Source organism: Nicotiana tomentosiformis, chromosome 4, assembly GCF_000390325.3.
Source record: "Nicotiana tomentosiformis chromosome 4, ASM39032v3, whole genome shotgun sequence".
Classification (NCBI taxonomy): domain Eukaryota; kingdom Viridiplantae; phylum Streptophyta; class Magnoliopsida; order Solanales; family Solanaceae; genus Nicotiana; species Nicotiana tomentosiformis.
Window position 1 is genome coordinate 101358375 of NC_090815.1, and position 23133 is coordinate 101381507.

General features: G+C 38.5%; 2 protein-coding genes and 1 long non-coding RNA gene across 5 annotated transcripts; 1 reads left to right on the forward strand and 2 right to left on the reverse strand.

Moving 5' to 3' along the window:
* Positions 1-5699: 5699 nt before the first annotated feature.
* LOC117279800 (uncharacterized) lies at positions 5700-9082 on the forward strand. Of its 2 annotated transcripts, XR_004510218.2 has the most exons (3): positions 6154-6521; positions 7521-8063; positions 8868-9082. It is a non-coding gene; the product is annotated as an uncharacterized lncRNA (long non-coding RNA). The 2 variants fall into 2 exon arrangements; XR_004510217.2 differs by having other exon boundaries at positions 5700-8063.
* Positions 9083-9774: 692 nt separating this feature from the next.
* Positions 9775-10255, reverse strand: LOC138910243 (uncharacterized). Its single transcript, XM_070201470.1, has 2 exons — positions 9875-10255; positions 9775-9783 (listed from the first exon to the last, which is right to left on the reverse strand). Exons 1-2 carry the CDS (start codon positions 10253-10255, stop codon positions 9775-9777), a joined length of 390 nt encoding a protein of 129 aa, XP_070057571.1.
* Positions 10256-11313: 1058 nt separating this feature from the next.
* Positions 11314-21024, reverse strand: LOC104109090 (MDIS1-interacting receptor like kinase 2-like). Of its 2 annotated transcripts, XR_011415544.1 has the most exons (4): positions 17496-21024; positions 16855-17377; positions 15638-15727; positions 11314-12034 (listed from the first exon to the last, which is right to left on the reverse strand). XR_011415544.1 is itself a non-coding variant. In XM_009618293.4 (2 exons), the coding sequence occupies exons 1-2, from the start codon at positions 20296-20298 to the stop codon at positions 17031-17033; spliced, it is 3150 nt and encodes a 1049-aa protein (XP_009616588.1). In that variant the 5' UTR covers positions 20299-21024; the 3' UTR covers positions 16793-17030. The 2 variants fall into 2 exon arrangements, 1 of the variants encoding a protein (XP_009616588.1); XM_009618293.4 differs by lacking the exons at positions 11314-12034; positions 15638-15727 and having other exon boundaries at positions 16793-17377.
* Between the last annotated feature and the right edge of the window lie 2109 nt (positions 21025-23133).

Consider the following 23133-nt stretch of genomic DNA (forward strand, 5'->3'; position numbering starts at 1 on the left):
TTAAGAAAAGAGACAAGAATTTTGAACTTGTGGTATAAAATGAGGCACATATATTTTATGTGGCTATAAATCATTGCATAAAGGTAAATTATTTTCAAATAAGAAAAATGGTCATTCTTTTTGGCACAAACTAAAAAGAAAATAGGTTCGCATAAATTAAAACGGAGGAAGTAAATGATTCAGGCAAGATCCATGCCCAGGGAAAATCCATCCCAAAAATATAATTGATTCGGGCAAGATCCATGCCAGGAAAAATCCATACCAAAAATATAAATAATTCAGGCAAGATCCATGCCCAGGAAAAATCCATCCCAAAAATATAATTGATCCGGGCAAGATCCATGCCCAAGGAAGATCCATCCCTTAATATATATGATTCGGGCAAGATCTATGCCTAGGAAAGATCTATTCCTCAATATAAAATCAATTGCGCACACTGGAGTGGGGAGGGGTGCAGACTCCGGAAGGGCTCCTTCAGCCCAAGCGCTATAATAATCCAGATCCAGGCATAAATAAATAAAGTCATGATGCGGCGTGCAACCCGATCCCATAAATATCACTCACAATCCGACCCTCAGCCTCACTCAGTCAATAGTCTATCCGGTCTCTCGGGTTCACAATATCATGAAAATCGGCCTGACATGATGATATGATGTATCAATAAATGGCAACAGATACTAAGATATGATGTGTAAAAGAATGAATATGATTGAGTATGAAATTTCAATTTAAGCAATTAACTCAACAACAGAAATGTCCTCAGTGGGTCCCAATAATATCAGTATAAACCTAAGCATGATTTCTAATATGAGTCACATCTCAGTTTATCGAACACACGGAAAAATACATGGAAAATAAAAAGTTACTTGACTACACAGTCCTACAAAATCAATTGAGTCACAATTTCTATGGTGCACACCCATACTGTCACGACCCGAAATTTTCACCTTCAGGACCGTGATGGCGCCTAACATTTCACTTGTTAGGCAAGCCAGCGTTAAAATAACAATCGAACACTCTAAATACATCCCCGAATTTGGTGTCACAAGTGCACGAGCTACTAGAATAAAACAAATAAAGGTCTGAATAAAATTCAAGCTGTTTGAAAGATAATACACAGCTAAGATAAGATAGAAGGGGACTTCAGAAAAGCGGACGTTGTGCAGTTATACCTCAAATCTCCTCTGGGTAGCTGAATCCGAGCAAGTTTATGGTACGCCGCTGGGACCAACTCCAAAATCTGCACAAGAAGTGCAGAGTGTAGTATGAGTACAACTAACCCCATGTACTCCGTAAGTATCGAGCCTAACCTTGATGAAGTAGTGACGAGGCTATGACAAGACACGTACGTAAACAACATTTACAAGTATCTACAAATACGAAGCAACAATAACACAATAAATAACAATTTATAAATTTGGGAGGGAACATGCGAAGGGGAATGATATAGAAATTTCGGCAGAAGAAGTGTCACATAGCAGCCAATTAATTCATCAATAATAAAATGAGCAGCTGATAATATGAAAATGGCACGGCACCACCCTTCGGGTTCCCAATTCCTACAAGGATTATCCATAGAATTTACTATGGGATCCATGAAGAGAAACTTCGGGTATATGACAAAGACTAGAGCAATATTTCCAGTCAATTGGTTAATGGATAACCTTCAATTGCAAACTCATTCCATTTTAGGAGGATTAACAGAAAATGAATCCTTATTTTTATGAAACAAGAAAGGGAGTCTTAGCCCCACAATACAGACACACAAAATTTGAGCATATGTTTCGTCGTGTGAAACAATTTTCGCTTACATTGGTTTTGATTATTTGCTAATGTTTTGAGCACTTATTTACTAGAAAAAACAATGGTAGGACAGATTTAGCCTTAACAATTGAAATTTTATCACTTGGCTTGACGCAGTTTATTAAAGAGAAGGGGCTATAGGTACCTACAAGAAACTAGAAGGGAGTAGTTTGTAAATAAGAGAAATTACAGAACTTGTAATTTGATATAAAGAGATCACACGGATCTCATTTCAAAGATCATAACAGAATAAACAGAAAATTATCTAGAATCTTCTCTCTCTTCTCTCTTGTTCTCTCTTCCTTTCTCTCCTCGATTTCACTGTTTCATTGTCGATGATTCATTGCATGTATGAAGTTTTGATGTAGCTAGCTCAATCTAGCTCAGTTAACATGGTATCAAAGCCACGATCTCAATTCTAGGGCTCAGATTCGAAGTTTGGACGAAAGAGGTGGAATTACTCTGAAATTAGGGGTTTGCGATTTTTCGATTTAGGCAGACATGGCTGGAAACGAAGTGACCTTGCTAGAGCACAATCATCCATCATAGTCATCTTCACTCCCTTCGTTTTCCTCCTCAGACAGAGATCGCATATCGGGAGGAATAATGGCCAATGGCTCAACTTAGAAATGAGGAGAGGGAGCGGGATCAGTACTGACTTGGGGTTCTTTAGAAGAATAGGGAGTTTCATCCCAAGTAGGAGCATAGTGCTCCTCTTGTGTGGAGGGATCAGGTCCCTTAGGAAGTTCCCCAGTAGTACTGTTTGGTGCCAGATTTTTGACAGGCACCAGTTCCCTTCCCTCGACCTATGTACCATTATCTTCCCCCTGAAACTCAGACACACCCTCAGCAGCAAATGAAAGCATATTTTCTATAGCTTCATATTCTTGTAACTCCAAAGTAACTTCAAAAGGCATAAGAGGATCATTACCTGTAGGATCCAAGTCTGGGGCTGCCATTGTCGATTCATCACTAGTATGACCCACACATTGTTCTTTAGCAGAACTTTCTTCCATTGGTAGATTAGAAATTTCTTGATTTTCTTCTCCATCTACTGTGTCTTCGTCAACCATCTTTTCCGGCGAGGCAGAAGTAGAGGTCACCGCCACAAATTCCTGGGAGTCAATGTTTTGCGACTCTGATGAGAACCAGAACTCGACTGGGTTGGAGAGGAAGTAGAGGGTGGTTGTGACTCTAGATTAGGGTTTGGACTAGTCGTAACAGGGAGTGTGGGCTCTATCACCGGTGTTTCAATGGATGAGGACACAGTGGAGACGATGCTTGGAACATTTTGTGTTTCCTAATTGTCAGACATGGTGGAGTGTAGTTAGTTGAAGAAGAGAGTTTGAAGAAGGGAAAAAGGGGAATTTTGGATTCGTGATATGAACAGTTCTGAAAGTGACTGTGAGTGGATTTATTTGAGAGGAGTTAGAGACCGGTTGGGTATCAATTTTGGGTATTCGGGTCGCTTCATAAAGGGTGAGACGCTTTGATTCAAGAAGCAAAAAGAAACTGACAATATAATGACGTGGCATCGTTTCAGCCATTTAAAAAATTATGCATGAGAGTACAGAGGAGATACTAACCTGTGTCAAAGGAACCAGGTTCCCTGACAGAGTTTGAAAATGTAAGCCTTATCCTTTGACCAACGTGCAATGCATTAGCTACTTGTCTGCTCTGTAATCGTCATGCGTGTCTACCTGTAACGGTATAGAGGTAAGTTAGACTTTGCCAGAAAATACTTTTTAGCTATTTTACCTGTATATTTCTTTCATAGCCAATCATCGAGGGACCAGGTCCCTAGCTAGACTTCATCAACCCTAGTGCCAAGCGATTCTTTTCAAAGTGCTCTCTGCTCAGTGCTTTAGTGAAGATATCTACAATTTGATCTTCTGTGCTACAAAACTTCATGCAGATGAGCCCTTTCTCAACATTGTCTCGAAAATTTCTAGCTGCTGCTTGATCCACAGCAGTTGAGCACAGCAAGAGGCAGCTGCCACATACTCAACTTCAGCAGTTAAAAGGGCCATTGAGTTTTATTTTCTTGTGCCCCATGAGATTAGACACAAACCTAGAAAATGTGCCATACCAGAAGTGCTTTTCCCATCCACCAGATAACCAACATAGTCAGCATCAACTTACCCTATTAAGTCAAAGTTATCTCTTGAGGGATAGTAGAGAACCAGGTCCCACGTTCCTTTGAGATACCTCAGAATCTTCTTTGCAGCCTTCAGATGAGGCTACTTTGGATTGGATTGAAACCTGGAACAGAGTCCCACACAGAAAACAATGTCTGGTTTACTTGCTGTAAGATACAGAAGTGACCCAATAATGCCTCTATACATAGTCTCGTTTACAGGAGAACAAGGTTCATCCATATCCAGGTGAGTGGCAGTGGCAATAGGTGTATCAATGATCTTTGAACTCTCCATCTCAAATCTCTTCAGAAGCTCTTTGATGTACTTCTACTGATTTATCATTGTGCCCTTAGAAGTTTGCTTGACTTGCAAACCCAAGAAGAAATTCAATTCTCCCATCATGCTCATTTCAAACTCGATTCCCATGAGCGTTGCAAACTCTTCACACAGAGAGTCATTTGTTGCACCAAAGATGATGTAGTCAACATAAACTTGCACAATGAGAAGGTTCCTCCCGCGTTTCTTCAGAAATAGAGTGTTGTCAATTTTCCCTCTTGTAAAGCCATTTTCTAGAAGAAACTTGGACAGCCTTTCATACCATGCATGAGGAGCCTGCTTCAGTCCATATAATGCCTTGTCAAGTTTAAACACGTGCTCGGAATGCTCATGGCACTCGAAACCAGGTGGTTGCTTGACGAAGACTTCTTCTTTTAGAAAGCCATTCAGAAGAGCACTTTTGACATCCATTTGGAACAATTTGAATTCCATATAAGACGCAAAGGCAATAAGAATTCTTATGGCCCCCATTCGAGCAACTGGAGCAAAAGTTTCATCATAGTCAATCCCTTCTTCCTGATTGTAGCCTTGAACTACTAGCATTGCCTTGTTCCTTGTTGTTTTTCCAAACTCATCAAGTTTGTTTCTGAATACCAACCTGGTTCATATAATAGTTCTGTCAGCGGGTCGAGGAACCAGGTTCCACACGATGTTTCTCTCAAATTGATGAGGTTCATCTTGCATAGCAGTAATCTAGTCAGCATCCTTCAATGCTTCCTTGATATTTTTTAGAACAATACATTTGCAGCCAAATGTCCTCAAATGTGTTAGCTTGGGCTTCCTTCCGTTCGGCAGTTCATACGGGATTTTGTTCAGGAAGGACCTGATCATGCACCTGTTCACCAAGTAGCACGCAGTGTTGACTGCTTCTGCCCAGAAATTCTTTGCAATGCCACTGTCAATCAACGTTGTTCTTGACATGTCTTCAAGAGTCCTATTCTTCCTACTCCTTGAATGTATCCCTTTTTGCCATTTTCAAAGGACACACTCCCTTCTTGCAGAGCTTTGAGTGAAAGGAAATCATTGATGCTTCCAGTCATGTGCTTAGAACAACCACTATCCATGTACTATTTTTGGCTGCTTCCTTTCGCTGCTCCCTGCACAAGAGAATCAAGGGTTAGACTTAGGAACCCAAACTTGTTTGGGTCCCTTGTAATGAGGAAAGGGCAAATTAGACTTCTTCTTGTCCAGGCAGGCAATATACATTTTTTAACGGAGGGACCAGGTTCCTTAGCAGTGGTTACCTTTTCAACAAAAAATTTATTTTTCTGTTGGGACTGAATCTAGCTTTACAGGTTTCTTTAAAATGCCCGGTGTTACCACAGTGAGTGCAGAGCCAATTGTCAGGTACCATAACGTACTTGCTATGAGGGTTGTAGGGAGTTTTTTCCTTTTGGAACCCGATTCCCTGCATGTTTTCCCCATTGTTTGTGTACATGGCAGTGATAGCATCAGAGAACCACGTCCACTTAAGAGATTTTTCTAGGTCATTCTTCACTTTGCCTAGATCTTCCTGAAGTTGTCTGTTTTTCTTAAGCTCATCACACAAACTAGATTTCACTGATTTTAGCTCATTTTCAAGCCTAAGGTGTGCCTCACTTGCAACTTTCTTTCCCTTCTGAGTGTTCATAGGCCTACTTTCTCTTTTGAGTTCCTCAATTGTTTCCTTTAGGTCTACAACCACTACAACAAATTTAGCCTAAGGCCACACCAATTATAGACAACACTTGGAAAACGTTGCTGAGAGTATCTTTGGCAACATTTTTTAAGGGGTGGCCATTGTCTAGCACTTTTGGCTACGGATTTTAGGCAAACCTTAAAAAGTATTCCTTTTAAGTGTAAAGACTACGCTTTTCAACTGCTGCCAAATCATAAATTAATTAACCACGCTTATTCACATGTAATGCAACACTTTTAGGCGTGCTTGTTTATATTAATAAAAGCAACTCTCTGTATTTGGCCGAATTATTTTGCCCTAAAATATCCCGCTCTTTCCAGGTTTTACCACCTCTACAATAGATCCCATCCTCCCTCTTCTCTAAAATTTGGCTCTTCTTGTAACTAGGAAGCAAATTAGTGTGGGTTTTGTGGAAATCTCTGATGGAGGCGCTACATCTCATCTAGTCTCTCTTCTAAAAAGTCAAAGCTCTCTTTTCGTCTGGGTTCTGCGGCCATCAGTTGCAATTGGGAATTTTGATTTTTGGGCTTACAGTCGTTGTTGATCTTCATTTTTCGAAAGCTTGTGTAAGATTTCTATGAAAGTTTTGGTGTCAGTTTAATAACTTTGCGATTTGGCTTCTCTGAAATTCTACAATTTCTTTTTTTTGTTTAATGGCTTCTTCGAAATTTCTCTGAAATTCATTTGCTTATTTAGTTGAGAGCTTTGCGATTTGTTTAGTTAAAGGTTTGCGCAGAATCCTTTGATAATCTTATTTCGGAAATATATATAAGGTTTTTTGTGATGAAAAAAACTCACGGAATACATCAAAAGTCATGATTTAGAGAGCCTTCTTACCATGCAACTCTCTATTCCATTAGTTTTTCTTCAGTTGCATTAGAATGTGGGGGGTGCAAATACTATTAAGTACATAATCTTGGCGTGCATATCCTTTACTTAGTGATGTGCACTTTTGTTCCATAATATATATAAGCTACTTTAGGAACTAATTGTGTATTGAGTTGTAATAATCTAAATGTGTAATGAAAGCCTCAACTCTAAATTGAGTAGTATAGTTCGTTAGTATTTCCACAGGAACATGCTTTCTTCTTTGGTTCTTATGTGATAGTGGCTCCAAAATTTGTGGAGTGTATTTAATTTGCTTCTGTCATTTTCCAAATTGCTTCTACAATACCATGCCGATGGAGTTTATGATCATATTTTGAGTTATTTGGGAGTTAGGGACAAAATCATAAATTCAAATACTTTACTAATTCTTAATATTCAAACACCCTTTTTATCGCATGCCATTCCAATTCACGCCTGTACTTTAAAATCTTGCTAAACCAAGGTGAAAGCTTAATGTTTTGTTACTTTAATAACCTATAGTACAGTATAACGTTTTCAAGATTTTGATGTCATGATCATTTTCACGACCTAAATATTTTACTTTCATTTTTTAATATTTCACTTGCGTATCTAGTTTAATGCCTGGTAAAGAATAAACTTTGTGCCTCGAAAATTTGATTGTAAAAAACTGTTGAAAAGAATAATATTGTTTCCATTTTACTGCTTGGTTTATGTAGCAAATATCTTTGGTGAGGCGAACAAAGCTTTCATTTTCAGGTATAATCTTCCATCTCAGTTATTTCAGTTTCTTTGTAATACTTCAACTATTTAATTACATCTTCCTAACATTGCTAATATATGATTCCATCAGTTTCTTTAAGATTGCTAGGTGAAGTCGGGTGTTCTCTCTAGTAATGGCAGAATTCTTGAGAAAATTGACAAGACGCCAGTCACTATTGCAGATTTTGGAGTGCATGCTTAAGTTAAAAATATTTGTGTCATAATTTTGAACAAGCTAAACTCCTGCCCTACAAGCTTTTAGTAGAAGACAATTTGTTTAATTGTTACGAACTTAATGATTGTCCTAAGTTTCAGACTATTCTTTGTTAAATTGTTTTTTCCCTATTGCCATCTTGGTTCTTTGATGTATGTTCAATAATATTTTTTTACTTTATTTAGTATTGAATTCTAGGTTGTTGGTTCTACATCCACGTACAGAAGAAATGGATATTGGTAAATTTAGTCGAGAGCACAAAGCAGAGAAATGTACTCTACGTTAGGTAAGCAATATATGCTTCTATCCTGTCATACGATTGTCTAAAGCATATCGGATTCGGAAAGCAATATCTTTTTTTATTCTAGCCAGTAGAATTATGAAATATATACTACTGTTGAACCTAAAATTGAGATTTTACTAAATAGTTATTTTCTTAAAAATCAGTGCTCCATCATAACACCTGTTCAACTTCATTATGATGTTGTATGTTTCATACTGTATGAAATTATGCTCCTTTCTTGTGATTACCATATTCATAATGTAGTGTATGAGGTATTTGATAATGATTGGAGTCATTATTATTGTGCGGTTAAACTAGGTAATTTGTAGTTTAGATTCTTCTTAATGAAAGTGCACGATAAAAAGTTTAAGGTGGAGACTTCAAGAAAAGTAATTATGTTTATTTTCTACAGTTTATGCTTACTTGACCAAATGCATGAATATTATACATATTAAACTAAAGACATAATAGAAATTGCTGGACCATTTATGTGTAAGAAATTGATTTATAACTTTAGCTTTCCTCAACAGAAGCTAGAACTGCATACTAATTCGTTTTGGTCTTCACATGACTTTAAAGATCATAAATGAATGGAGAATTTGCCTGAACTAAAGGAACAAATTCAGTTTATGATAAGGGAAAAAAGATGGAATGATGCTTAAGCCTTATATTTATAGCAGACATCTATTCATTGAATACTGCTTGGTACTTAAATTTCCAAGGGGCAAACTCTGCCACATTGCTTTGAGTTTGCACTTACATACTAATGAATTCTATCTAATTATTAATTTTATTTTGATTCTGTAGGAAATTCTGGTGAGCAATTGGAAATGGTGGCCAAAAGACAATTTGATGAAGACTTTGGACAATTTTGATTTTTGTTATTTCTGATACTATAGTGATACATTTGCTTTTGTAAAGTTAATTTCTAGCATGCACCTTGAAATATTTGCATTTTTTGTTGATGTATTATACGAGATTTATTCCCGTTTTGAAGTTCATTGCAAGTATATGCATTTGAACTATTCTTTTATTATCTTCTATTTAATTGAGTGCTTGAGATCTCTCTACTTAAATGTGATTATAGGATATATACAAAAATTAATTTGTTGACCACAAAACCATGGCTTCTATAATAATAAAATATGTTTTATAGCTTATACAAGCGTGACTGTACGGATTAGCAAATTTGTGGACAATATAGCAGCATAGCAAAGGCTATACTTTACATTTGTTGCCTAAGGAGTAACAATGGCTACGCTTTTAAGGTGTTGGGGGTCGTACATGAAAATTGTTACCATAGAGGGAGTAACAAGCGTTGCCTTTGTTACTCTTTAGGCTACACTTTTCAAGCGTGGATCCTAAAGCAACCCTGTAAAGTGTTGCCTTAGGTCAAAGGTTACGCTCATTTAGGCCACCCCTTGAAAAGCGTTGCTTTAGGTCGAAAAGTGTGGCCTTTGAGCAAAAGCCACACTTTTTGATAGTTTAGGCAACACTTTTCAGATGTGGTTAAAGGCGTAAAATGTTGTAGTGAACTACTACTAATAGGTCATCTCTCTCGTGCTCTATGTTTGCACTTCTCATAGTCAAAATATCCTTTTCCCTTTTTAAACTCTCATTTAAACTCTCATTGGTCTCTCTTAGATCAACCACCACTAGATCATCTCTCTCGTGTTCTATTTTTCCTAGTTCCGTGGTTAGCGCATTTTTATCATTAATGAGACTGTGATAAGCATCAATTAAAACATTAGCCAAAAATATAAGCTTCTTTTGAGATAGGATTTCAAATTTCTTTGAACATCCAGAAAGTTTACCTCATCTTCTTCGCCATCTTCCTCATCCTCATCTGATTTAGCCATTAGAACAAATATGGAGTCATATTCAGCTGCTTTACTTTCTACTGCCATCATGGAGCTGTCGCCTTGATCATCATCATCTCCAGATTCGCTGGAGGAGTCTCCCCATGCAGCAAGAGCTTGTTTCACAACATTGTCAGCGACATCTTTTCTCTTGAACTTTTTGTCAGGAACCCGGTTCCTTTTCCCTCCTTTGTCTGTATTGTGCTTGTACTGGTCTTGCTTAAGGAGAGGGCAGTCCTTGATGAAGTGTCCTGACTTCCCGCATTTATGACATAGGTCATACCCTCTTGTCTTGCTTGAGCTGCCCCTCTTTGTCAACCATTTTCTGCGAACCATTTTCTGAAATCTCTTTGTCAGGTAAGCCATATCAGCATCTTCACCACCTGAATCATTGTTGTCCGTCTTGAGGACCAGGTTCTTCTCCTTTTTGGGCTCCGGCTCCGGCTCCTCCTCCTCCTCCCTCCTCCCTCCTCCCTCCTCCTCCTCCTCCTCCTCCTCCTCCTCCTCTTCTTCTTTTTCTTCTTCTTCTTCTTCTTCTTCTTCTTCTTTATTTCATAGGTTTTCAGATTGCCAACAAGTTCATCGATGGTTAGCTTCTGCAGGTCCTTTGCCTCTGTGATGGCGTTTACCTTGCTTTCCCAGGAACCAGGTAATACACCAAGTATTTTTCTGACAAGTTTGTTCTTAGGAATGATTTCTCCCAGTGAGTGAAGCTCATTGATGATAGAGGTGAAGCAAGTGTGCATGTCCTGAATGGACTCGTCGTCCTTCATTCTGAAGAGCTCATACTCAGTTGTCAACATGTCAATCTTCGAATGTTTGACTTGAGTTGTCCCTTCATGTGCTGTTTGAAGAGCTCCCCAGATCTCTTTAGCACTCTGACAAGCTGAGATGCGGTTGTATTTGTCTGGTCTGATGCCACACACAAGAATCTTTTTTGCCCTGAAATTCTTCTCAATAGGCCTTTCTGTCACCATCGTTGTACTCTTATCTCGTTTTTGGGACTGTAGTTGTTCCCTCATCAACATTTTTCATGGGAACAAAAGGTCCGTCACAGATTACATCCCACAATTCTGAGTCCTCAGCCATGATGAAATCATGCATTCTTGTTTTCCACCAACCATAGTATTGACCGTTGAATCTAGGTGGTCTGTACGTTGATTGTCCTTCCTCGAAGTTTGGTGGAGCAGCCATGAGGATCCTTTCTAGGTGTTAGCCTGATAGAAAGAACCCGCTCTAATACCAATTGATAGAATTTAAGTGTCCACCAAACTGTATAGAGAACCAGGTTCTCTATAAGTTCCTACAGATATAAGTTCCCACAAAAACCACGCACACTGCATTAAGTAAATGACAAGAGAAATTTTACGTGAAAAATTCCCAGCTCAACGGGATTAAAAACCACGACCTACCCTTGTAGGATTTCAACTTCACTACTGAGCAAACTTTAGATTACAACCTATTGTAACATAGGAATTAACCTCTTAATCCCTCACTAACTTGTAATAACTCTATTACAAGCCACTTTGTAATAACTCTATTACAAAGACTTTACAACTCGACTAACTCTAGCCAAGACACAAACACAAGGATTTATGATTTACAAAGGTTTCCTACACAATGCTTCTAACTAAGCTAAGTAGAAATTATAAGTAAAGAACTTTAACAAAGGTGCAACACAACTAAGGACATGTAATGACTTAATACATGAAACTGGTCCTTCGTTATGTTGTTCTTTGTTCTTGATGCCCTTGAGAATCACTTGCAAGATTGGCACAGACTTGAGAGGAAAATGCTTGATCGATTCTTGAATGTGCAAGTGTTTTGTTTTACCTTTGCTTGATGTAAATAACTCATTTGTGACATCACTTGAATGATGTAGGCAAGTTAGGTAAAGGGCATTCCCCATAAAGTTGACTGCTGCACTATTTTTGTACTGTTGCGTGTGCAGGCAGCAACTTTACAGCTGTGGGGAGTTGACTTCTACAGTCACCACGGGAACTGGTGGCCATCTGTTCCCTCTGTTGTTCCTTTGACTCTGAAGAGTTGAACCACGTCCCCGAACTGAGACTTGTTGTTTTTTAAGTACTTGAGGATGTGTAACAGGTTCCTTATCTGGTTCTTATCAATAAGTTTGTTAGATCATCAAAACATAACATGGATACATATAACCTATCAATGTAGCTTGACGAGAGAATATATCATATAGCTAGCTTAAAACAGGGTACTGATTCTATAACTAGTTACTACACAAAAATGAGTGACTTGTGGAATGAATTGGATGCACTGGTTCCAACCTCTGCTTGTGACTGAGGAATCTAGACCATCCATGGAACTTTTAGCTAATCAGAGATTGTTGCACTTAATGATGGGATTGAATGAAACTTATAGTAATGTAAGGAGCAATCTGTTGTTGAGGAGGCCTGTTGTCACTGTAAATGAGGCTTATGCAATAGTGACACATGAGGAAAGCCAGAGATCATTAGGAGTTACAGATACAAACACGGATCCTTTGACTATGATGGCAAGAAGACGTCAGGTCTTCAAGCCAAAGAAGATTGGCCTAATTTGTGACCACTCTGGTTATAAAGGACATTTGAAAGAAAACTGTTACAAGATCATCTGATATCCAACAGATTTTAAAAGTAAGAAGAAGTTTCCGAGTGGAGGAACTAGACCTTATGCGAATGCTGCAAGTTCTGAAGAAGCAGCAGGGTCTGGAAATCCATTTCAAACTCATGTGCTAACAGAAGAACAATACAACTAGTTGGTAGGCCTCTTGAACAAGCCGACAACAGGAGATTGTTCATCAAACACGACAGGTATAGCCTCTCTACTTTGCAGTCCATCAATAGAAGAATGGATAGTGGATTCAGGAGCCACACATCACATTACTCATAATAAGGAAATATTAAGCAATGTTAGAAGCATGAAAGGACAAGAACATAGTGGTGTGCAGTTGCCAACAGGGGTTAGAGCAGAGATAAAACATGCAGGAAGTGCAGTGGTTTTAGGAAACAAAAATGTGGAAAATGTTCTACATGTACCTGACTTTAAATTCAATTTATTGTCAGTGTCAAAACTTACCAAGGAACTCAGATGTTCAGTTAACTTTTACCCTGATTTCTGCTTGTTTCATGAGCTTTACAGTGGCAAGGTACTGGGGATTGGTAGAGAATCAGAAGGCCTATACTTGCTAAAGGGGAGAGCAGTAATGTTGGCAGGAACAACCTTGAAAGAAAAATCAGATAGCATACTATGGCACCACAGACTGGGGCATGCCTCTTTGAAGACTATACGACACTTACCTACACTGCAAAATAAAGTCAGTAACACTGACATTGAGGACTGTGACATATGTCCTCTAGCTAAACAATGCAGACTTCAGTTTCCTATTAGCAATACAAAGTCAACTAGCATTTTCAAGCTTGTGCACTTAGATGTTTGGGGGCCTTACAAAGTGCCCACATATGATAAAAGGCAGTACTTTGCTACTATAGTAGATGATTTTAGCAGGTATACATGGGTGTGTTTGATAAATTCTAAGTGTGAAGTTGTAGTTGTACTGAAAAACTTCATTTCAATAGTAAAGAATCAATTTGCTGTATTTGTAAAGTGTTTGAGGTCTGATAATGGAAAAGAATTCTTTAATTCTAAATGCAATGAATTGTTTACTTCACTTGGGATTGTGCATCAAAGTAGTTGTGCCTATACTCCACAACAGAATAGAGTTGTGGAGAGAAAATATAGATATATCCTTGAAATGGCCAGGGCTTTAAAATTTCAGAGTGGAGTGCCTACTAGATTCTGGGGTGAATGTGTGAGAACTGCAGTATATATGATAAATAGGTTACCAACTCCTGTGTTAGAAGGAAAAACTCCATATGAGCTGCTTTACAACAAACAAGCCAGTGTAGAACATCTGAAGGTGTTTGGTTGTTTGGGGTATGCAAGTAGATTGCCAAGGGGAGATAAGTTTGCTCCTAGAGCAAAAAGAACTGTATTTCTTGGGTATTCTGATACTCAAAGGGGATATAGGCTCTATGACTTGGAAAGTAGAACCTTCCTTGTCAGTAGAGATGTTGTTTTTAAAGAATACATATTTCCATTCAAGAACCTTTCAGGTACTGAAGAGGATATGCTCACCCACATCACAGTTGAGACTCAACCACTCTTGCAGGATACTGTCCTTACTCAAAATCCAGTCTCATTACAACAGGAATTGCCACCAGTTGATCCTCCCAATTCCGAGACAGATCATGTTATCATGCATCCTTCAGTTGACAATTCAACCACTGATGCTAATGGCACTGAAAGGGAGTTACATGAAGTAGTTCCAGCAGGCTCCTCTTCGGAGTTGGAGGCCACTGAGAATGCAGAACAATCTACACCAGCAGTTTCTGAGCCTGAAGCCATACAATCTGAAGAGCCTTCATCCATACCTATCTCAGAGCCTTCATCCATACCTGTGAGACCACAAAGAACTCATGCACCTCCAATTTGGATGAGAGACTATGTCACTGCCACCAATTCTTCTAAGGGTAGTAAATATCCCATATCCTCTCATATTGCATATTCTCACCTGTCACCAAACTACCAGTCATATCTAGGTGCTTTCTCTGTTTTGACTGAACCAAAGACCTTCAAAGAAGCAGCTCAGCAGAAGCAATGGGTAAAGGCAATGCAACAGGAGATTCAGGCTCTTGAAGACAACTCAACCTGGGCAGTAGTTGATTTGCCTCCTGGTAAGAAGCCAATTGGTTCAAAATGGGTCTACAAGATCAAGTATAAAGCCAATGGTGAAGTGGACAAGTTTAAAGCAAGACTAATGGCAAAAGGCTATACTCAACAAGAAGGATTGGACTATCATGAGACCTTCTCTCCGGTGGCTAAAATGGTTACTATGCGCACTGTTATTAGTGTAGCTGCTTCTAAGGGTTGACATCTATTTCAAATGGATGTCAATAATGCTTTCCTTCAGGGAGATCGGACTCAAGAGGTGTACATGGATCTACCCCAGGGATTTCAAAGGCAAGGGGAATATAAGGTGTGTAGGCTTTTGAAATCCCTCTATGGCCTAAAGCAGGCATCCAGACAGTGGAATATCAAGTTAACCACTGCCTTATTAGAAGATGGTTATGCACAGAGTGCACATGAGCACTCTTTGTTTACCAAGAGATATGCAGAAGACATTGTAATAATCCTCATCTATGTAGATGATCTACTGATTATAGGTATCTCACAGTCATTGATAAATGAAGCCAAAAACACCTTGCACAGTTGCTTTAAGGTCAAGGACCTGGGGGAGCTTAGATATTTTTTGGGAATTGGAGTCATGAGATTAGAAGAAGGTGTTCTATTGAATCAGAGAAAATATGCATTGAAGTTAATTGCTGATGCAGGATTGAGTGGATGCAAACATGTTGCTACACCAATGGAGCTGAATCATAAGCTTACTACAGTAGATTAGGATAATCATGTTGGGAAAACAAATGATGCACAACTGGAAGAAGTAGGAACTTATCAGAGGCTGGTTGGAAAATTGCTATACCTGACCATTACAAGACCTGATATATGCTTTGCAGTACAGGTCTTAAGTCAATTTATGCATCATCCCAAAAGGTCTCATATGGATGCAGCCCTAAGAGTAATCAGATACATCAAAGGGGCACCAGGTCTAGGGATACTACTAAGGAAAGGGCAGACGCAAGTACTTACAGGTTTCTGTGACTCAGATTGGGCATCTTGCCCCAACACCAGGAGGTCTGTGACAGGGTATGTGATCAAGCTGGGAGGTTCTTTATTGTCCTGGAAGTCAAAGAAACAACAGACTATCAGTAGAAGCTCAGTAGAAGCAGAGTATAGAAGTACGGCAGCTGCAGTGGCAGAGATTATCTGGATGGTTGGTTTACTAGAGGAACTAGGAAATAAAGTACAAACACCAGTAAGTTTGCACTGTGACAGCAAGGCAGCTATGCAAATAGCTGCAAATCCCATATTTCATGAAAGGACTAAACATATAGAGATAGACTGTCATTTTGTGAGGGAAAAACTAAAGAGTGGATTGATCACACCACAGTACATTCCCACCAAAATGCAACTGGAAGACCTTATGACTAAAGGGCTGGGGACAGCACAACACCAATCACTTTTGTCCAAGCTGGGAGTGTTAGATGTTTTCCACTCTCCAGCTTGAAGGGGAGTATTAAAGAGAAGGGGCTATAGGAACCTACAAGAAACTAGAAGGGAGTAGTTTGTAAATAAGAGAAATTACAGAACTTGTAATTTTATATAAAGAGATCACACGGATCTCATTTCAAAGATTATAACAGAATAAACAGAAAATTGTCTAGAATCTTCTCTCTCTTCTCTCTCTTCTCTCTTGTTCTCTCTTCCTTTCTCTCCTCGATTTCACTGTTTTATTGTCGATGATTCATTGCATGTATGAATTGTTGCTGTAGCCAGCTCAATCTAGCTCAGTTAACACAATTATTCTTTTTCTTAAGTCATCAAAACTTTTCCTCATGCATAGATTCTAGAATAGTCAGAAAACAACATCAAGCGCTGCAACTTGAACTCTTGACCTTGACACAAGGCAAAAGAAGTAGAAGAAAAGCAAAGAAATTTCTTTTACTGGTACTCGAGTTAAATATTTCCACTATTTTACAACTGCAATATCTGTTTAAAGAGAGACATTTATTGCATGTTTATAGAGATATTAGTTAGACACATAATCCTCTCTACTTTCATCTTTAAGATATCATTCTTTGACTCGAATTGCAGTGCATAATCAAATGTTAGAAGCATTATACCATTAAACATTTTGCACGAGCTACCAGAACTATGCAAAGTAATGCAACTAACACCAGTAGGTGCTTAGCAAACATGAAACAGGTTTTGTATCACTTATTGGCACAAGAAAATTGAAATATTACCTTCTACATGATATTGTATAAACTCTGGTGCAAGGGCTCAGAATCCTTCAAGTTGAAACTCTAAACTAGATAAGCACACTAACAATACACAAATACTAGGAACGTCTCACTAATTTCTTGTTCTTGCTTAACAACAACTTGGCATCAAAACTTGCTCTTTTCCATACACAAACACCTTATATCTCGAGGAAGCTTTTCGCCTTCATGGAGGTTATCTGATAACCAGGTGGATCCATTGACAACATATGGGAGATGAAGTGCATTGTTGGCCTTGATTTTGGAGTTTCCAGTAAACAAGAGCTCGCTAGCTTGATGATAAAAACCAAAACCTCTTTTACTTCATCTTCAGGATTTGGAAGACGTTCATCAAGCAAATCGCTAAGCTGCACATGATCTCTAGTCGATGAATTTGCTAGCAGAGAAATGAATTCCCCAAGATGCTTTCCCTTGATTATCTCCAATGCTAATACTCCAAAGCTATAGACATCACACATTTCTGTAACCTTCATTGTGTAGGCAAGCTCTGAAAAAATACAGTTCCCAAAGAAGTATTAACTACTTAAACGTGTAAATGAGATAAAAACAGTAGAGAGTTCCCCTTGAATTCATGAATTGAGACAAGATAAAGAGGAAAATCTTACCTGGTGCAACGTAGCCATATGTGCCTGCAAGTGCAGTACAATTGGATGATTCTGGATTGAGAAGCTTAGCTATTCCGAAGTCTGAAACACAAGCTTTATACTCAGAATCAAGCAAAATATTATTGCTTGATATGTCTCGATGAACAATTGGTGGCGAGCAATCCTGATGCATGTAAGATAAAGCAAAAGCAACACCTTTGATGATATCCACCCTCTTAAGCCAATCCAATTTCTTGGACTCTACTTGATTGCTCAAGATACTAAACAAACTCCCTCTCTCCACGTACTCGTAAACTAAGAACGAGTGTTTTGCATTAGAACAAAAGCCATAGAGTTTCACAATGTTCCGATGTTTAATCCTTGTCAATGCCCTTACCTCATTCATGAAGCTTTTGAGATGTGTATTCTCAAATGAAGAATGAAGTCTCTTTACAGCTACATTCTCAAATGATGGAAGCTTTGCCTTGTAAACGCTTCCGGACCCTCCTTTCCCGATGCAAAACACTGCATCAAACTCTTTTGTGGCTTTTAAGATATCCCAGTACAGTGCACTTCCATGTAACGTGGATATCGAGAGCAAACCATTATCTTCATCAACATCAACAACATCACTGGAATCCCGTCTTTCAATGTCTCCAACTCTTCTTCTTTCATCACACATTAGCAGAACACCAATGAAAGTACAGAGAAGTACTAGTGCTCCCATAACAGGAAGTACAGTGACGAGGATGAGTTTACGTCTTGAGTGCTTCTCCACCACAGAAAATGGACTTTCGCAAGGCTGGAATCCTGTTACATTACCACAAAGACCTTTATTGCCTTCTAACGAGGCATTCATAAAAGCTTCATTATTCGGTATTGGACCTTCCAACTCATTGTATGACAATATGACATAACCTGTCAAACTTTTAAATTCTTTAGGAATGCGGCCAGAGAGGTCATTGTGGGAAAGATTTATGATAGCCAAGTTCACCAAATGGGCCAATTGAGGGGGTATTTCTCCATCAAGAAGATTATGGCTCAAATCAAGTACATTAAGGTGAGTTATCCTTCCTATCTCCATCGGAATTTTCTGGCCAAATCTGTTGTTGCTCAGGTTCAAGTGAATCAGCTTCATGTAATCTCCTATAAACATCGGGATTGACCCATTAAATACATTGTCTGACAAATCAAGGGTTTCTAACTTTGTTAGTGACCCAAGTTCCCCAGGTAGACTGCCAGAAATGTGGTTGTTTTGCACAAAGAGATTAATTAGAGAGGTCAATCTTCCAAATTCCTTGGGAATCTGCCCAACCAAATGATTAGATGAAAGATCAAGTCCTGAAAGCCCTTTGACATTTCCAATCTCTGGTGGTATGCTACCACTAATGTTATTTCTGGCTATCTGAAAATTTGTCAAATTCTTGCATTTTCCCCAGTTGTTGCTGAGTTCACCATAAAAATCGTTGTCGCTCAAAATAATGAACTGAAGCTCTGGATAGATACCAAAAGCTTCCGATAAATTCCCAGTGAAACTGTTGTTATCAAAGCGGACCCTTTTGAAACTCGAGCACTTGCTCAAGCTTCTTGGAATTGGCCCCGACAGCTTGTTACTATTCACCGTGAAGTTCTCAAGTTTTCCACCTTGGCAAAGATTCTCAGGCAAATGGCCTGAAAATTGGTTTTCATCCATTTCCAGCACAACCAAGTTATCCAAATAGGCAAGTTCTGGTGGAATGGAACCCGAAAGTTTATTGTCCCGGAGAAACAGAGTTTGCAAGTTTCTCAAATTGCCCAAGGAAGCTGGAATTGACCCAGTAAGTTGATTACCAGATAATTGCAGATCAGTAAGGTTTTTCAAATTCCCCAACTTACTAGGAATGGAACCAGAAAGTTGGTTATTGTAAAGGTGCAAGAGTTGGAGCTCAGTTAAGTCACCTATTGTTTGGGGAATTGGACCAGAAAGATTGTTTTTGTGGAAGCTTAAACTCTGAAGTGACTTCATCTTTCCAATTTCAACAGGAATGGGACCAGATAATTCATTAGAGAAAGCATAGAACACTTTTGCTTTGATCAAGTTACCTATTTCTGGAGGAATATGACCTGTTAACTGGTTTGTATCGAGATAAGCCACAACAAGATTAACGAGTTTCCCTATTGCTGCTGGAATGGAGCCAGAAAGCTTATTCTCATAAAGATACAAAGAAGACAGGTTGTTCAAATTCCCCAATGAAGCAGGAATTGAACCATTAAGAAAGTTGGTATTCAAAGCTAGTTCCGAAAGAGACCTTAGGTGACCTATTACTTCCGGAATGGAACCATTTAATTGGTTGTCAAAGATATGAAGGGTCTCAAGCTTTGTTAGTGACCCGATTTGTAGTGGGATTGTGCCCGAAATGTGGTTGATGGACAAGTCAAGATAAACTAGATTAGTGAGTTTACCTATTTCAGGGGGGATTGTGCCAGAGAGCTGGTTCATGCTAAGATCAACATATTCAAGTAAAGGAAGAAATGAAAATGGAAAATCATAGAGTGTGCCAACAACACTAGCATTTGTAATATTCAACCTGTTGACCCTTCCATTTAAGCATGTAACTCCATACCAGCCCCTGCATGCATCAGAACCTGTCGCTCCGACGCTGGAAGAATTCTTGGAACCAACATGACTTAGTTTCCATGAAGCCAATAAAGTATTATTCTGGTTTTGGAAAGTCGCTTTCCATTTGAGGAGAGCAGTTGCCTCCTCAGTAGAAGCAAAAGAAACTGTGAAGAGATATAAGAGAGTAAAAAACTGAAGGAAAGCAAATATTCTGTGAATCTTCATTATTGCTAAAGGATAAATTTCAGTTGATTGTTTTGGTTATTGATGAACTTTTGGAGGGGTAGAGTTTTATAGTGTAGTGAATCATTACAAGTCTTGCGAGTTTATTTTCTCAGCTTGTGAAATACGGGTAGACGACTTCAAGTCAATGAGTCAATATCTCACTATCCATAGAAGTAAAGAACAAGGAAAAAGGAAAGCATTCCAATTGGCCAAGCTTAAAATTTGTGGAAATATAGAGAGATTCTTCTCCAGAACTATTCAAAAGTCTTTTGCATTGACGAACTAATGGACATGCCTGTCAATACTTGTATCATCTTCGTGGGCCACGTAATGTGGAATTATTGCAAGTTTTTCTCGGAAGAAAAGTCACACACAGCAGATCTGCTTACTTGGTCAGAGAATCCACCGGAAAATTCTCCGGCTATGACCTCTGCTGGCCATTCTTCTGAAAAACAAGCATTTTTATAGAAAAGCTAAATTGGAGCAGCCTAGAAGGTAGAGCAAATTTAGAATTTGATGATGGAACAAAATATAGAAAATTTTAACGGTTGAATTAATTTCGAAGAGAATCTAAGCGAAAAGGAAAGTGAATTGAGAGAGTGTCATATACAATTGCTGAAAGCTTCTGAACTGGACTGTAAATAGAATATGCATTATTCCGTTTACCGGACAGCCTGCTGAGACTGGAGCATTGTACAGGGGGGAGGAGGCATCCAATATTTAACTTTGAATTTTGATTTTACTGTTGATGATTTTAGGTTTTGCTCCATAGCCACAGTCGGAGAAATAAGAAACAGTATATTTCAATATCTGCTTAATTCCTTATCATTTGTGATGTAATATTAGACAATATTCACATAGGGAAAAGAAAGTATTATCGTGGTTAAATCACAATAGATGTGCAATTAAACAATTTGTGGTTTCTTAATTATCTGTTAAAATATCTATTGACAAATTATACTTCAATTAGCTTTTACGGATGCTCTGTGCTGAAAAAATGCATAAAGTATCCAAGTTGAAAAAATGCAAGATTCCTAAGATTTGTTCTAATGAGCTTAAGCTTGCTCAAGATTCTTTTGGGTAAAATCCAGAAACTTCTACTTTAAATTGGTCCTTCAATTTACTTTCTTGATTTGCTATAACAGAAATATCCCAAGATAATTTAGGGGCAAAAGGATGGCTAGCCAAAGTGGTAAATCCTGGTCCTGTATTAAGAATTTAAGACGATGACGCTTAGCATGCACATAAATTATTTGTTTTGCTGCTTAGTCTATTCCAAATTATATGACATATTTATAAATTTAGAAATAATTTAATTTTATTACTTATTTTACCCTTAATGAGAAGCTTTTATAACTATACAATGTCATAGTCTCACAAAGCTTTTACCCCTTAAGCTTTAAAGACCACAAATTTCAAAAATCTTTTTTTTTCTTAAACTCCATACCGAATCAAACTAACTCATCTAAATTGAAACAAATAGAGTATCTTTTAAGAAAATTATGGTCAACGTTTTTGACATTCCAAATGCGAAATCATCATACGAACATATTGGAACCTTCAAATCCCGATTCCGAGGTCATTTACTCAAAAGTCAAACCTTAGTGAATTCTTCCAACTTAAAGCTTCCAAAATTAAAATTTTCTTTCCAAATCAACTCCGAACTTCCCGAAATTCAATTCCGACCACACGTACAAGTCATAATACATGATGTCACGACCCAAAATTCACGATAGGTCGCTATGGCGCCTAACACAGCCGTCAGGCAAGCCAATAGTGATTGATCAATTTAATTACTCATTTTATTACTTTGAAATCATAATTTTCATTACTTAAATAGTATAAAATAGAATATGCAGGGGTAAAATATTAATAACTATGCGATCTACAATGACAACAACAGTAGAAACCCCCAAAACCCAGTTCACAAGTGCATGAGCATCAACTAGGAAATACAATAAAATACAACATCTGTCTAGAATACAAATTAGACATGAAAATATAAATAATTCTTATAGAGACTCTGTAGGCTACAGAGCGTAACATGGAATGCAGCTCACGGTAAAGTCCCCGCAATAGCCGCACCGTTGCGCCCAAAAGGCCATCAGACGTAAATGTACCTGCACAAAAAGTGCAGCAAGTGTAGCATGAGTACGTAAATCAATGCATACCCAGTAAGTATCTAGCCTAACCCCAGAGAAGTAATGACGAAGGGTTGACATCAACACTTACTAGTGGTCCAATAAGACAGATATAGTAGAAGTAAACAAGTGTGAGTCAGAGTGAATAAGCGAAATAACAAGTATAATACGTGGTGCAATCCTCCTCTCAGCAATAACTCAAACTCTCAGCTAGTAGTTATCTCCTCAATCGGCGTATATATATATATATAATGGACCTTACCAGATAGGTCGTCACAGTTCAATCAGGAAAAGCTCATAGATATGCTGGCTTCTTGCAATTATTACGCACGATTTCATAAGAGTATTTTATATAAATGTCGAGGCGTATGGCCCGATCCATCGTAACATTTCCGAACCATAGATACATCTATTTTATTGCCGAGGCAAACGGCCCGCTCCTATGAGAGTGTGGTACATAATCTTGTCGTGGCGTACCACCCGATCCACCATAATGTGCGCACTGCCGAGGGTGGAGCGGCACGAACCATAAATGTATCTATCCTGTCGAGGCGAACGACCCGATCTCATTAGAATAAGAAGCTTTGACGGGTCCTTGACCAGACTCACGAATAGACGTGTGAGTAATAAATTTTAAGGGAAACCTTTAGATAAGAACGTGTAACGCGGAAGAAATTCGTAAGAGAAGTACAAT